A 15,992-nucleotide genomic window follows, 5' to 3' on the forward strand; every position below is an offset into this window, starting at 1 on the left:
CAAAACAGAATGTGAACATGTTCAGATAGTTTGCGTTGCAGCATCAGTTTATGTTTATTCTGCACACTTCACATGAACCCACTTACAGCTGTGGTGGTGCTGCCCTCTGCAGGGCACCCAAGTACATTTCAATGTGCCTCGATCCTTTCTTTAGTCATATCAATGCCTTGGTTCTCAAACCTTGGTAGCCATCCATGGTGTCATGGTTTAGTTTTGGTCTGGCTGTTTTCCCGGTTATTTTCCAGTACCTCCTCCTCTCACTCAGCTCACCCTCCACTCCCTCAGCAATCAGTCACACCTGTCAGGCACTAATTAGTCAGAACTCACTCCACCTGCCAGCCTCCCTACATAAGCCTCCCTCAGTCTTCTCTTCCTCGCTAGATTGTCTTCAGTCTCTTCTAACACCACGCCTGTCTAGTCCTGTTCTCATCAGTCTCCATTCACTCCACGTCAGCCTGGTTTGTTCCCTGTTTAGCTGCTGGGTTTCTTGCCACCTCTGTGCTTCAAGTAAGGCCTCTGCTAGCTGCTGGGTTTCCTACCTTCTCTGTGCCTCAAGTAAGGCCTCTGCTAGCTGCTAGATTTACTGCAGGCCCCAGGTCTCAAGAACTGTCCCTGCTGCTGGATTGCGTGCTACAACTGTGAAGCAGAGCTGTAAAACTGCAAGACTGCGAAGAAGAAGAGTTGTTCAACCATGCTGAACTCTGCTTTGCAAAAGCTTCTCCAAAGGGGAAGTGCAGCGGAAACAATTTTGAACTCCCACTCCAAGGTCAAGCAGGGACAAGTGCTGAGTGTGAAAACCAACGGGACTGTTAGCAATGTGTGCTAATAACAAGGTTTGTCTTTGGACTAACAATCTCTGTCTACTGTGTACTTTAAATTGTGAAATAAGTACAAATATTTAGAAAAGCACCGGTTTTGTTTTCAACTGAAGCTTTTGCTGAGCTCATGGCAGCCATATTGGATTTTGAGGTTAGGGTTGGTAAGAATCTTCAAACTTGTAGAGTTTGAGAAGCACAAGTAACACAGTATAAGCAACCGTTGAGATGAATTCATGGCAGGTATCTCTACAGTGGTCAGGGTTTAACAATGAAACCTGGGAAAAACAGACAGGAAGGGGATGGACAACTAGATAAAATAATGCATGATGGACATATGGTTGGATACAGTAAACAGAAGAATGAACAGAAGGGTGGATGAGGAACAAATTCATGGGTAAGTGAAACATTTAGACCGGGGGATAAGGGAATACGTTCTGAAAATACAAATCTTTTCCAATATTGTCATTTTCTAAACTTATCCTGAGGTAGAAAACGCTTAAAATGTTATATCCTTCTAGACTGCCGCTAGTGCTGTTTACATCAGAGACAATAAAAAGAAACAATTTAAAATTTAAAATATGGTTTTATTTGTATTTTAAGGCACATTTAAATCATACTTATTTGTTTATATCCAGAATAGACAACAGAAATTACATTAGAGGCTAACCTTAAGGCACATGGTGCCATTCAGGCTTGAGTCACAGCAGAATAAAAAAAAAAGGATGAACCTTTTGTTGTGATGCCTGAAAAAGCTCAGCCAGCCAACAGTTTTGTGATAGAGATGCAAAGATAAATTAAGACTTACACCGAGTGTCTTTAAAAGAAGTTAAAAGTCAAACCGCAGCAACATCCAAATATTTTCCATCCACCTATAATTTATTCAAAGGATTAAAAGAATAAAGTGCATCAGCCTTTTTGCCAAAGATTTCAACATAAAGAACGAAATTCTTACAGAGGTCCCACTTCCTAGAGCCCTAATATCGATGCGACTGAGTGTCAATAAAATTCTTATAAGAAACATTTGGATCTTTAAAACTACTGCTAAGAGCACCAGAGCAAATATCCCAGTAAGAGGTATCAGTCGTGCTGATTTAGCACTCGGACCCGAGTCCTCTAGCAGCCTTCGCGTTCGATTCTTTCCTCTGCCGCCACCGGCAGGATGAGGTGAGAGATGCGGCTCCACAGGCCGCCGTACTTGTTGAGATCCATCCTGTCGAAGGAAACCGGGTGGCCGTGGGACAGAAACCTCTTCTGCAGGTGGTCGTCCACCATCTCCTCCACGACGCTCAGGCGCATCTCGGCTGGGATCTCCTCTTCGTCGCCCAGCAGCACCGTGAAGATCAGAAAGGTCTTCTTGTAGGCGGCGTTCTCGTGGTCGCAGTAGCGGTAGAAAATGAGCGTGGCGCCCGGCGGCAGCTCTTCCAGGCGGTGGATCACGGCCACTGGCTTGTCGCCCTCGAAAGCTCCCACCAGCTTTCTGTCAATGTCCAGCTTGACCTGGTCGCTGTCCTGGCCGGCTTTGCTGGCGCCGTCGATGTGCAGGACGGAGGCGTTGCGGGCGGCGGAGAAGGCGGAGGCCACGTCCTGGGCCAGGCAGCGCATTGTCCTTTCTGCCCTGAGGCCCGACGTCAGGATCAGGCTGACCGGCTCTGTGGGCTGGCTGGTCAGGAGGTGCCTCTTCAGGTGGATTTCACTCCTGCTCCAGAGCTCGGCACGCTGACTGGGAAACCTCGTTTTTACCTTTTCCATCTGCTTGAGGAAGACGTCGACTTGTCGCAAGTCAGCCGTCGGAGGTGGAGCTTTAGATTGGAAGAGGTTGGGCCACAAGATGGCAACAGCAACAGCGAGTGCCGCTACAGCCACTGCCACTGCCACCCATATTCTACCTCCTGTAAAGAGAGGGTTTGATGTATCTTACAAGGTATTTCGTAGGGTTGTTTTTCCTTTTTTTTGTATTTTTTCTGTATCGTAACACAAAATACCAGATTTTAAAATGAAATAATTCATGGGTTTAGCTAGAACGATGATCCAATTACCTCCAAAGACGGCGGTTTCGTCTGACGGCTCAGCCTGTGTGGTGGCAGGACCGATGGTTTCAACATCATCTCTGCTCATCGTTTTATTTTGTTTTTCTATCTCTTCTTTCCGATGTTCCTCTTCCATCATTTCTGAGGCTCTCAGCACACCTGACCAGATTATTAAAAAGAAGTGTTTGAGTTTATTTTGTCCTGTGCCTTATATGGAAGACAGGGGCGGGGCTGTGTTGTGGGTGGAGCCACATCTACCCAATGAAATTGCAGTTCGGTAAACTGTCAGTTCAGACTCTCCTTATGAAGAAGTGGAACTGAAGCTAAGGCGTTTGAATTTCTGCTTCAGCCAAGAGAACGGCATTATACATTATGTCCTGTTTATTGATGTTTTGTTTTTATCAGTATGGATTATTTTACTTTATATTTGAGTTTATTTTTTTCCCCACTTTTTTTTCTTTTTTGCATGCAGGTTTTCTTTGGGTTGGAGATGTTTCTGTAACATTGTGTAACGTTTGCCACTGGGTAACTGTGGGCGGGTAGAACACCAGTTCTCTTTGGAAAAAAATAAATAAAAAAAAATTCAAACAGTTTTGCAGATCCATTAAAAAATAAGCTTGTTTAAAACAATGGCTTTTTATAGAGATAAGACGGACATTCTCCGATGACCCTGCCATGGTCGGTCTCATCACCGAGGACGAGTCAGAGCACAGGTAAGGTACAGGTAACATTCAGGGACTCTTATAAGCACATGGGAGTTCACCCCAACAACAAACAGGACTGGAGTCACAACACTGATGCTCTTTACGGGAAGGGCCTGAGCAGACTCTACCTGCTAAGGAGGCTGAAGTCTTTTAGAGAGCAAGGGGCGGCTAATGAAGACCTTCTTTAACTCTGTGGTGGCATCAGCCATCGTCTGTGGTGTGGTCTGTTAGAGCAGCGGCTTATCTGTAGCATGAGAGGAAGCGGCTGGATAAACTCATAAGGAGGGCCAGCTCTGTCTTGAGATGCCCCCTGGACAGGAGACAAAAGGACTGTAAGAAAATTAACATAGGGGACAATGTCTCCCACCCATGCACGGAGCTGCTGCAGAGCTGGAGAGCTCTTTTAGCGACAGACTTCTGCACGCAAGATGCCAAAAGGATCACTTCTGCAGGTCCTTCATCCCAGCTGCTGTTGAACTCTACAATCTCTGCTGCTCACAACAGGCACAAAAAGTGTTTATAACATACTTTTTTTATATATAAATAAATAATATATATTATAAATAAATACATTTTGATTTTTTTAAATAAAAAAATGTATAACATAATTGTTGCACGGGTTCTAAGTGTGATCAAGAATTTAAACCGTCTCTCAGATGCCATTGCCCATTTGCACAGGCTTTAGCTACTCTAAAGGTGTTTGCTGTGCAGTCATGCAAATTGTCTACTAGTTTTCTCACATTGTTCTAGAAACCGGCTGCTGTCTTTCCTCTATTTAACTTGAACATTGCATTTCTTTTTTTAACGTCATGCATGCTTTTTCACCTGAATGTGCCGTATTATGAATTAATTACTGTACTATTTTTTTTTTCCCCCTTTCTGGTAAGTTTAGTCGCTTTTGCTTCAGAACTTAACTTTAAATTAGCCTTTTAATAATATTACTTCATCTAAAAATAAATAAATGCATTTATGTTCTATTCTAGTGTGTAACTCTATATATATGTGTTTTTGCCACTGACACGCCTGAATTTCCCGACTGTTGCACAATAAAGGTATTTCTATTCCATTCTATTTACCTTCCTTGATCCCAGCTTTAGATTTATCTAATGCTTTGTCTTTGTTGTTCATTGGTCTTTGGAAACTGCATGTTTTGGGTTTATTATATGTGAAAAGTTACAAAACAAATGTTTTAAAAAGCAGAGAAATAATTTAAAAGAAATCCCTGAATGAGACCCATTAGAGCCCTGGAGTCAACTCTTAACGTTAGTCAATATAAAATACAGAGAGAAATAAGAACCTGTTGTCTCACTTGGACTGAAATGATCATCAGGTGCTGCATTATTTGCCTCATTTGCTGGTTGTCCAGGATTTTTGTTTTGAATATCTAAATCTGCATCTGCAATGAAAAACAAAAATAGTATCACCTAGATTAAAGTGATATTTTTTTTTTCCTGATCAAAATATAGCTCAACAAATAAAAATGCAAGTTACAGACGAACACTTGAATATCCCAAACAGGGGAAAATACATAAAACAAATAGAGAGTAGATGCAAAAAAGGACCTGATGTCACACTTTGACTGGGATGTCCGTCAGGTGTTGTGGCAACTGGCTTCACGTGTTCCGATGTGTCCCCTTTAGAATCGTCACGTTGTTCATCATCGGCTTGGTGAACGATTTTCATGTTCGTTGTCAGTGAGAGACCGACTTTTTCTGACTTTGCATCTGCAAAGTGAAACAAAACAAATTATCCACCAAAGCTATTTTTGAAACAGACAAAATTTGTTTTGTCAAAAAAAAAAAAGTCAGGTTTTTTTTGTTCCATATAAAAATATTTTCACGCGTTTAAATTACTTCTCCTCATTATTTGATGTCATATCTTCAACCGATTTAAAAAAATTAATAAAATACATTCAATGAACTGTTAACATTTCTTGAATACCTTACCTCCCGAAGCTCTTTGATCTCCATCTGAGCCACAATCACCTGGTTTCTTCTCACACCCAAGCTGTTTGAGATCTAAGAAAATGATATTAGCGTAAAAAAAAAAAAAGGTGGTCAACAATATGTCAACACACTAAACCACTTAAAATAATACTCACTGCATGATTTGAGAACACCGACTAAGTATATTGCACCATTTAAATTCTACTTCCGAGACACATTAATGGACTTTGCTGTTTTTCATCACATGTTTAAAGTCCAGTTTTGTTGCAAATCTACAAATAATAAAAATGAATGCTGCCAGAGAATTTAAAAAAAACTTGGCAGAATCAATTGAAGAACACCTAAAATCATTTTTTGACTTAGTCTAGACTTCCTATTATTAAAGCTTTATCTATAAAGGTAGTTTCATTGAAACACGAGTTCTCATCTTATTTGCATACAATAAGATAACCAAATTCAAGACTTTTTCCTACAGAAACCGTTACCCTAAATTATAAAGCATTTATCACTTGCCATGTTTGCCTATCCACGTTTAAGAAAACATTGAATATTGAAAATTGAAGCAAAAACCATAAACAATTATATGATTACCTTCGCGGTTTTCAGTATATTCTGAAACATTGGCGTTAGCAGCCTCTTTAGGGGAACGACCAAAGGACTCAACATCCTGTCTTTGTTCATTGGACTGTTCCTGCGGTGAGGCCTTTTGCGCCTGTTCTTTGAATGCTGAGGCAGCAAACAAGGATGGACAGACATTTAACAGAAATAGAGAAACTATTCCAGTTGAAACCAAGAACTTTAACAGTAAATGAAGTTTTAAATGGATAAAACTGACCTTCTCCTGCATCACTGTCTGTGGCTTCAGTGGCTGGGGTTTCTTCATTTAATCCGGCTTTAACCTTAGCTACGGCAAACTCTTCCTTGCTGCCCGGTGTTTGTGAAGTTGCTGGTTTTTGTTCCGTTTCATTCCCGGTAAGGTCTTCTCCTGAATTAAAAAAGACGGCCCCAACTTTGTGCTTCTTTACTTCAGCTTTAAGGAGTAAAACTTACATTTATTTTAGACATAACAAACTAAATAAGGATTGGATCAGAATATGACTTAGATATATGCTCAGTTCAGTAATATTTTTGCTTTGCAAGTGCAAATTCAAACAGAGGTTTTCCTAAGACTACATCCAAAAGTGAAACACAGCTGACACAATTTTACCAATGTAATAAACCAGTAAAAATAATACCTAGCAGCTGAACCGTGGTTTGTGCAGGGGCATCTGGCTGCTCACAGCCATGTTTCGCTGTCTCTTCCATGTCTCTGGATCGCTGCGAGATTTGTCAAAACATTAAGCACAAGTATATGTCATCGCTTGAGTTGAATTATCACGGCAGGAGGGAAAGTATGGATTTCAGGCAGTTTGTCATCACATGGTTAAAGGTCAAAGTGACGTTGCACAGCGTTGCACAGGGTCAATAAAACGCCTGCAATAAGGAAATCTTCACCAAACTGTGAAATATTCCAAAATTGTCAAGGGTGCTGATTTAAAGCCCTTGAGAAGGGTTTTGATGGGAAACGTAAATGCTAAAATAAACAGAGCAGTTGTGTTTTTTTTTTTTTTTTTGCCTAGGCTATCCAGGCTTTAGTACACCATAATACCTGACAGCTAACTCGCTGTAAAGCTAGATTAAACTAATGCCAGACTGAAAATAAAACTGCGGTCATTCACTTTGCTCTTTGGGTTTGGAAAGAGGTATTTTCAACATAAATCAAACCCCATAGCGTAGGTAACTATTGCCAAATAGAGAACAGAGAAATAACACGACTTAGCATTGGCGAAGATGCTAGCTGGTGTTAGCAAAGCTAACTGATTCGGTCAGTAAACAGAAAGTTTAAAGGGTATCAGAATACACTCTGTACTATTTTAAAAATAACATAATAATAACTGATATATTATCAATGATTACCAGGTCATGAAAATGCCATCACCGATAACTTCTCCGTGGATAATATGAAGCGCCCTTTTCTAGGAGCTTTCAATTCCACAGCGGAACCTTCAGCCCAGAGTCTTTGTTTCCAGAGCGGAAGCCCGTTCCAGCCATGCAATTCAACCGGTCCCGACCTGAAACGATTCCGCAGGAACAAAACAGGGAAGTTTGCACACTTCCTGCATGCGATCAGTTTAATGTCAGGATGTTTTACTTTTTTCTTTAAATATTTGTTAATTTTTTTAGCGACACTAGATTGATTTGACACCAGCAATGGATTCTAAAAATAAGACCTCGGGACCCTTGAGGCGATCGACAAGGCAGACGGGGAAAGGTGAGCAAACTGACACAGGGATGCTCTTTTGCTAGCTTAGCTTTACAGCTACACTGTTACTGAAAGTTGAACACCATTGCTTTGGAATACCTGTTTTTTTTTTTTTTTTAATCAATGTTAATTATTTAATAAAAACAACTCGCCACTGGATCAGGCGACTGCGCTAAAATGAATTAATATGTACGATAAAAAGAAAATCATTTTCGGTTTTACTTTCGCGCATTGACCGTAACTTTCTTTTCACTGCGACCGAAGACGTGAAACGAATGCCTTCATTCATTCACCGCGGCACATGTCCAGAGAGAAACGGGGCGGAATGAGGAAGGAAAAATAAACAAACAACTTATTACTGTCATCGTAAACATTATTTAGAAATAAAATATATTGTTGTTGTTGTTGTTGTTATGGCAATAATAACCCCAGAAAACCTATGTATTTCTGCAGTTATTTATCTTAAAATTTTACATTTTCTTTTTAAACTCAAAATTGCGTGACCATGAAATTAAACCCGGAGATTGACGTGATTATGTATGCTGCTACCTATTATAACTGTAACTAAATATTATTTATTATGAGTTTGTTATTGTTATAACAAATTGTGAATCTTCTCATTATTACAAAACGCTGTAAAACTGTAGTGGTATTGTTAATATTATTGGTACCTATAATTATTGATAATAAATGACAGCAGTTTTTTTCACGAGCTGAGCAGAGCCAGCTCTAGTCTGGACCAGCCTCTGGGCCTCATTGAGGAGATGGGCGAGAGGAAGATGTTGCCAAAGCATCTCTCATCCCCTCCACAGCACTGTGGGAGCTCTGAGCAGCACCTTTAACAGCAACCTGCGGCACCCGCAGTGCAGGAGTTCACGTGTCCGGGCGTCCTTCATCCCCTCTGCCATTGGACTCTTTAACACACATGCAGTAAATCACTTTCGTGCAATATTGTCCACTTAATCTATATCTATTATGAACCAGTGCAATAACGGTATTCATTCCAGACAACCATCTATTTTTATTATCATATATACGTACATGCACTGAATGGACTGAACTTTTAAAGCGCTTTTCAGAGTGTCTTGCCCAGGGGCACATCGGCATGTGACAGGGGTAAGCTGGAATCGAACAAACAACCCTCCGATTCCAAGACGACTTATTTGGTGCATTCTATTCTTTTATTTTTATATGTATACGGTACATATTTTTATTTGTATAAATTTGTTATTTAAGTTCTGTCATTAACAAAAGAATATCCCCCTGTGTGGGATGGATAAAGGCTATTCTGTTCTATTTTTGGTCTCTAGTATTTAAAGATAGTTAATTTTTTTATAGACATAACGAGACTCTGTTTACATGTCACCGAGAATGCGATACCGTTACATCTAAAACAGAAACATTATTATGCAGCACAATCTGGATTAGGTTTGTGTTGCAGTTACTGACTCCCACAGCAGGCATAAAAGACTGACTCATGGTGGGCAAAAACACACGAGGCCTAGTCTGATAGAAAGCTTTTACATGATGTCAAAGTTAGTTTGGGGAGCGTCATCATTTTGAGAATTGTTGCACACATTGTTGTTTCTTATGGTACCAATATTCCTCCTGACAGGGTTATTTATATTGGATCACTTGCGCTTTGTAATAGGAGTTGGACGTACTAGAAAATGGGATCCATGTATACTAGACCTGGCAGCCAGATTAAGGATAAAATACAGGACACCCTCACAGGTCTTGTTGAAGCCATGTTTCTACCTGGTAAACACTAAGAGGTGCCATGCGACAGAGTAACCTCTTTGCTGTTCCTCTACAGTACTAAGCGTTGAGCCGACCCCCAGGGGTCCTCTCAAACGAACCAGAAAGACATCAGAACCTCAGCCGTCACCTGCAGTCAAAGGTGCAAAAAGTGTGGAGAACGGCTTCGATGATGAAGGTGGGCCGCTCTAACTAACCAGTTTTCCCTCAGGTAGAGTCGCTAAAATCAACATTAACTACACTGTTTATTTTCAATGAATTCTTCATCAACAGAGTCTCCTAGCAAGAAGCACCGGTTGGGCACTGGAGAAGAAGATGGTGACAACCTTAATGGCGACACCATGGAGGTCCAGGAATCGGTCAAAGAAATGGAGAATGATCAGGACCTGGAAATGGATACAGTTGAGGATCCATTAAAAGAGACCAGTCAACTCAAAATATACAAAGGTTCGGACTAAAATTAGAAAAATATCTTTACATTTACTACAGTAATTGTACAGTAATCACCTGGTACTTGGAGTCTATCATTAGATTTGTCGTTTTAGTAGATTTACTGTTTCTTTTTCCCCCCTCTGTGTAAAACAGACAGCTTCGGAGATGTGAACCTTTCCCCCCGTGTCGTTCTCCGCAAACCCTTCCAGATAAGAGAGCCTCCGTATGAGGAGTCACAAGGACTGAAGCCCATTAAAGGTTGGAAAATGTTATTTCAGTCTGTGTTTTAACAAAAAGCAAGATGGAAGTGTTTCATCAATTTATTTCTGTATCTACAGGTAAAATGTTACATTCGGAAGGGAGAAAAAAAAATCATGATCTCAAACTGATTTTGTTTGTTTTCGTTTAAAGCTGAAATAAAAGTACCTGCACTGCCCACCAAGGCTCAGTCACATCTCAGACCACCAGAGAAAAGATCTGACTTGCCCAACACCAGTATGGACGAGTATAGGAGAACAATGGAGGCCAAAGCCAGGAGTGCAGGTGCTAAATGTTTTCCATTGGGAAGTTTAAGTCAACAACGTTGCATTGATCAGTCTTTGACTGGATTTTTATTTTCTGTTTAATGTCAAAAAAAACAAAGCCTTGTCATCTCTGGATGTACGAAGAGTTAACCAATTCCCCAGAGGTGCAAATCCAGCTTCGGAGAAAATGTATGCAACGAGACCTCTTGAAAACAACATTCCAGCCAAAAGAGAAGCCGATCGTCTTAAAAAACAAGGTACCTTAGCTTAAACGTAGAAGGAAATCCGATTACATTGTGAGACCTTTTACATTGAAGTAAGACTTTTCTTTCTTAGATGCAACAAAGAAGCCGGCTGCGCCCAAGATAAGTTCTGGAAACTCCTGTAGAGGTAATGTAACGATTTGTTAACTTTAGCTACGGGCTCATATGTCTGCACCATTTGCTGACATTAATTCAAAATGTCCTCCTATCATTGCAGGTTTTGGTTGGTATCTGTGGCGCTTGGTTTTCTTGGTGCTGCTCAGCTCTGCCACCCTGCTGGCTTACAGGATCCTCCCTGTGCTCCGAAGTAAAGGAGCCGCAGGAGGAGGGCAGGGACTCCGGGAAGTGATTACGGAAAAGTTTCACGGGCGCTTTTCGCTTCTACAGTCTAAGTTCCCGAGTCAGCGAGCCGAACTGTGGAGGAGAACCCAGATCCTCCTGGAGAACCACCTCAAAACCGCTGAGCCGACAGAGCCAGTGAGTCTGATCTTCGTCGCGGGCCTCAAAGCGGAGAAGACTCTGCGGTGCTTGGCCCGCGCCGTGGCCGCCACTTACTCCTCTGCCCGTAACGGCTCGGTCCTCGTCGTCGACGGGGCGAGTAAAGCCGGCCAGGACGGCGACAAGGTCAAGCTGGACGTCGACAACCAGCTGCGGGCGGCTTTTGAGGGGGACAAACCGGCGGCGGTCATCCACCGCTTCGAGGAGCTGCCTCCGGGCTCCACCCTCATTTTCTACCGTTACTGCGACCACGAGACGGCCGCCTACAAGCAGGTGCTCCTGTTGTTCACGGCGCTGCTTCCCCAAGACGAGATCAGCAGCGAGCTGAGCCTGAAGGAGGCGGAGGAGATGGTCCAGGACCACGTCGAGGAAAAGCTGGTGGGCTCCACGGGCAAAGCCGACTTCAATGAAATGGATATCGACAAGTTCGGCGGGCTGTGGAGCCGCATCTCCCATCTGGTCGTGCCTGTGGTGTCGGAGGAGGAGGTGGAGCAGGGAGGGTGCCCATGAAACCTGTTTTCTGAGCGGGACAACCACAGAGAACTGAGACACGTTTTTACGCACAGACTTCGTTTAAAACATCTGAAGGGTGCATCGATTGCTCTGACAGAGATGAGGTCCTGCTGAATTTGCAGTTTTGTGATGGGTTTTTTTTTTAATTGAAGAACAAATTTATCTAAAGCGGTGAACTTCTAAACGACGTTGACGTGTACGGGATGGTTTCCAGCCAGTTTTAGCTGAAACAACAGTTTCTTGTTGTTGTTGTTTTTGTTTCCTTGCCCTTCCTCCGAAGCACTTTTCCATCCGCAGGGATCCCAATCAGTTCTTTGAAACCAACAAATGTTTAATTTTCCGTGGGTCTGTTCATTTTAGATGTCAAATCTCAGAGATGAAGCCTCTCCATTTATTACTTGTGTGCACTTAACATGTCTGTGTTTGCTTTAAACGTTCCCCTTATCCAGAATGTTGGCTTTTATCAATAATAACATATATTTTTTTTCTCTGCTTTTTCACCTTAAGATGTGTTTTGTTGACATGTTTCCAAGACTTGCATATTTTTTAATAGATGTGTATATATTGGATGCTGGATATGAAAAGGATTCAAACTTTGCAACTGTTTTGAAGAATCCTGTTTAATTGATGTAAATAAAAAAATAAAAAATAAACCTGCGGGTTTAGGGACAGGATTTCTATTTGATTGGATATGTCCGACACGAAATGTGCCTTAAACACACATGAACTATTTATCACCACAGAAGTCATCCTCAGTCTGACATTTTGCCAGGATGACACCGAAACTGTTGAGAATACTTAATTGATATTTGACTTAGGTTTTAATTCCAGTGTTGTAATTCAGTCCTGGTGCATTATTTCTCAGAGGTGAGCTTTTCTTTGTGTTGCTCATTTGAATGTTTATGAATATTTTCAATAAAGATTATTTTGATATTAAGTGAGCTGTTTTTATTACTCTACCGCTGCGTCTCGTTAAAGTAGAACATCATCCAACGGTTAAGCTGTTTCAGCAATTCAGTTTAAAAAAAATACACTCGTATAGATTCTTGACACCCGTAGTTAAACGTTTCAAGTATTTATTTGATTTCAGTTGGATGCTTGTGGCTTAGGGCTGCTCAGCGGTGCAGCACTGTTGCCTTACCGCAATAAGGTCCTGGGTTCAGATCTCAGCAGGGGTCTTTCTGCATGGAGTTTGCAGTTTCCCTGTACATGTGTTGGTTCTCCCTGGGTTCCACGGTCAAATATCTGGTTAATTGTTTATTTCCTGAATTTGCTACTAGGTAGGATTGTGTGTGGATGGTTGTCGTGTGTTGACAACCTGTACAGGGCGTACAATGCCTCTTGGCCAATGGCCGCTGGAGACAGGCCACGCTGCAATCATGAATTAGGAGGATTTTAAATGCCAGCTTATTGTGAAGTGTGTGCATGTGTTGTAAAGTATATGCTCTCAATAATTGGTTGAGGTAAAGTTTGTATGAATCCTACAATCAATGTATTGTGGCAGGAAGCCGGTCAGCCTGTGGCTCTGCTGAAGTGTTAATGAAGCCCCAGATGGCTTTGATAACGGGCCATCTGCATGGTGTCTCTCATCTTCCTCCTGACAGTATACCACAGATTATGTACGGGGTTTAGTTTGCTACTCACATTGAGCAGTGGCTCAAGATTTAGAATACAACAGTTGTAGCCCATGTCCAGGATATGCCTGTGCATGGTTGCTGCTTAAGTGCTGATTACTTCACAGTCCCATAAAGGCTGCTTGTATCCTAGCTTCTCGTGCATCCATTTAGATCCATATTTTATGTTAGTCGTTAAAACACCAGTATTTCTCCATAACTTAATGCCTGACCCATTATATAATTTTTAAATATTAAATCAGTTGTTAGTCACATAGTATGGAGGACCAAGTCTTCCATATTTAAAAATAAATACAGAAATAAATAAATGCTCAATAAATAAATATGCATACAATTATGTGCCACCAAAAAAAAAACAATAAACAAATAATTGTAGATAGAAAATAAATTATACAGTGAGACAAAATGTTTATATCTCCTTTAATTAGCCACTTTATTTATTAATTACTTATTTTTAAAGTATTTATTTATGTGCATGTTATAATATTTTTGTCTGTTTTATTCTTTCTTTGTATTTTTTTGCCCTATTTATTTCTCCGATGCTATTTATTTCTGCCTGTCCTTTTTACATTTCTGCCTGTCCTTTTTACATTTCTGTTTGTCGTTTTTACATTTCTGTATGCATTTCTGCCTCATTATGCTAATGAGGAGGGGCTGTGTCTTAAGGGCACAACTTCTTCCCATTGGTTGGTTAGCATTTTACTGCGTTGGTCAAATCTACATGGCTTTTCCCCGCACTAAAGCATTGTTAAGTAATGTCAAACTCAGCAGTCAGACGTTCAGTGGCCGACCTCTTAAGCTGCTAATAGACTGGAAGAATTAGAACGCTGTACATTTGGGATCTGAAATGTTTTTCGGTGGTTTCAGATTCGGCTTTCCAGATCAATGACTCATCGGCGGATGATTTATTCTACAAAACAGACACCTCTCTGCAACCACCGCAAGGCAGACACTGAGCTACAACCGTAGTTTCCTCAAAACGAGTCCGTGGGCCAGAATCTGTGGGACGTCTCCTTAAAAAGTTTCGTATGAACTGTCAGACGGCAACTTTCTTCCACCGGGAAAAGTTGCTACACATAGCAGTGATCTCAAAACACCAATGTTCCCACGTTTTCACTTGCACATTAATACGTTATTGCTGATAAAAAATCTAAACGGTTGCGCTCCCGTCCGAGAGGTCACGTGATTCGATTTTTGCTGCTCAGCCAATCAGATCGCTGTATTGTCAGCTGAGTGCGTTCAATGTGTAAGGTGTTTTAAACATTTGTTTCCAGGCGAAGAAAGCCCAATAATAGTATTTTCTGGCGCCAGTTGGCAAAGATCTTGATGGCAAGGGAAAAGAAATAGCCCAGACCATCCATTATCCATTTTCTAACACGATTATCCCTGCTGGGTTCGGATCGGTGCCGATCTCCAGCTGTCAATGGGCGAGAGGCGGGGTATAAACTGGACAGGTCGGCAGTCCATCGCAGGGCAGAAATAGCCCAGACTTTTGCTCATTTTGCTGTGATATCACCAAGACCTGCTGCGCTAGGATAGCACAGCCAAACGACTTATCCCCGGCCAGGGGCGGTTCTAGACAGGGGCCAACAGGGGCCCATGCCCCTGTAGAAATTGCCTTGGCCCCTGTTATGGCCCCTGTACTAAAAGCATGATGTTAAATAAACTTCTCATAATTATTTGCAATGGCAAAGAAACCATAACTGGTTGGTCACTTTGACCAATATTATTTTTTACCTATACAGCTTTACTCTAAAAGGAATTTAAAACTTAAGATGTTTCACGTTTAGCTTTAGCCGTATTGAGCAGGGGGCAAAGTTTTCAACTGCTAGATCAGGGGTCTGAAACCTGCAGTTCCAGAGCCACAAGCCACTTAATATTATTACACAGTTAAATATTGCCATTTTATTGTTTTAATTTTTTTTTTGTTCTGTGCCCCTGTGAAAAAACACTGGCCCCACCTTGGCCCCCCTGGTAAATTTGGTCTAGAACCACCCCTGTCCCCGGCAGAATTTGGATCCCCTGCGTCGGGAGTGCATTCAGCTGGAAGAATGAATCCAGTAAACTCCGCCTCATCTCCAACCGGCGTGGAAATGAAGATGTTTTACTTTTCTTAACGAAATATAGCAATGGTGTCGTTACATTATCGTTCAGTTAGTGTGAAAAAACTTAAAATGTAACACTTGTTAGTGCGATCATCAAGGATTGCTATGTCGGTTAAAACTCCATTGATCACTCAATATAACACGTTATGAGAAAGAAAACGGCTCTGTGGTCATTTCCACATGTGTCACAAAAATATTAGCTTTATGTTATTAGATTGTCGCATGTCTGTCTGCTTAAACCAAAAATCCACCTTCATGAGTCCATCACAGCTGATTACTTGTTCATCTTTTTTCTTTTTCTTTTTTGGTAGCTATACCCGCATGAATAGATCATATAAAGCGGATTTCACGTGTGATCAAATGAACACTGAATAAAAGGTACAGCCAAAATTATCAGATTTAATAAGATTTTAATTCAACCAAGAACCATATAGAGATATTAACTATATTAAGAAAACGAGATATGTC

The 15,992-nt window shown here is 41.3% G+C and overlaps 2 protein-coding genes across 4 annotated transcripts; one reads left to right on the forward strand and one right to left on the reverse strand.

Moving 5' to 3' along the window:
* Positions 1-1,381: 1,381 nt before the first annotated feature.
* LOC105927866 (torsin-1A-interacting protein 2) lies at positions 1,382-7,580 on the reverse strand. Of its 3 annotated transcripts, none has more exons than XM_036141280.1 (9): positions 7,452-7,580; positions 6,731-6,812; positions 6,331-6,480; positions 6,087-6,221; positions 5,496-5,567; positions 5,112-5,261; positions 4,847-4,945; positions 2,855-3,004; positions 1,382-2,707 (listed from the first exon to the last, which is right to left on the reverse strand). In XM_036141280.1, exons 2-9 carry the CDS (start codon positions 6,798-6,800, stop codon positions 1,932-1,934), a joined length of 1,602 nt encoding a protein of 533 aa, XP_035997173.1. In that variant the 5' UTR covers positions 6,801-6,812; positions 7,452-7,580; the 3' UTR covers positions 1,382-1,931. The 3 variants fall into 3 exon arrangements, with proteins under 3 accessions (XP_035997173.1, XP_012720276.2, XP_012720275.2); XM_012864822.3 differs by having other exon boundaries at positions 4,859-4,945; positions 5,112-5,273; positions 7,452-7,579; XM_012864821.3 differs by having other exon boundaries at positions 5,112-5,273; positions 7,452-7,579.
* Positions 7,581-7,623: 43 nt separating this feature from the next.
* On the forward strand, positions 7,624-12,722 carry LOC105927867. Its single transcript, XM_012864823.3, has 8 exons — positions 7,624-7,806; positions 9,614-9,733; positions 9,829-10,002; positions 10,141-10,245; positions 10,399-10,530; positions 10,631-10,768; positions 10,848-10,901; positions 10,992-12,722. The coding sequence occupies exons 1-8, from the start codon at positions 7,746-7,748 to the stop codon at positions 11,780-11,782; spliced, it is 1,575 nt and encodes a 524-aa protein (XP_012720277.2). The 5' UTR covers positions 7,624-7,745; the 3' UTR covers positions 11,783-12,722.
* The last annotated feature ends 3,270 nt before the right edge of the window (positions 12,723-15,992 follow it).

This window comes from Fundulus heteroclitus, chromosome 9 (genome assembly GCF_011125445.2).
Source record: "Fundulus heteroclitus isolate FHET01 chromosome 9, MU-UCD_Fhet_4.1, whole genome shotgun sequence".
In the NCBI taxonomy this organism is placed as follows: domain Eukaryota; kingdom Metazoa; phylum Chordata; class Actinopteri; order Cyprinodontiformes; family Fundulidae; genus Fundulus; species Fundulus heteroclitus.

Coding starts and splice junctions, on each gene's coding strand:
- LOC105927867 (XM_012864823.3), top strand. CDS start 7,746: ATGGATTCTAAAAATAAGACCTCGGGACCCTTGAGGCGATCGACAAGG. Junction 9,734..9,828: donor GAACGGCTTCGATGATGAAG/GTGGGCCGCTCT, acceptor CTTCATCAACAG/AGTCTCCTAGCAAGAAGCAC. Junction 10,003..10,140: donor TCAACTCAAAATATACAAAG/GTTCGGACTAAA, acceptor TGTGTAAAACAG/ACAGCTTCGGAGATGTGAAC.
- LOC105927866 (XM_012864821.3), bottom strand. CDS start 6,800: ATGGAAGAGACAGCGAAACATGGCTGTGAGCAGCCAGATGCCCCTGCA. Junction 5,568..6,086: donor ATATACTGAAAACCGCGAAG/GTAATCATATAA, acceptor TCATTTTCTTAG/ATCTCAAACAGCTTGGGTGT. Junction 3,005..4,846: donor CAGTCCAAGTGAGACAACAG/GTTCTTATTTCT, acceptor TAATCTGGTCAG/GTGTGCTGAGAGCCTCAGAA.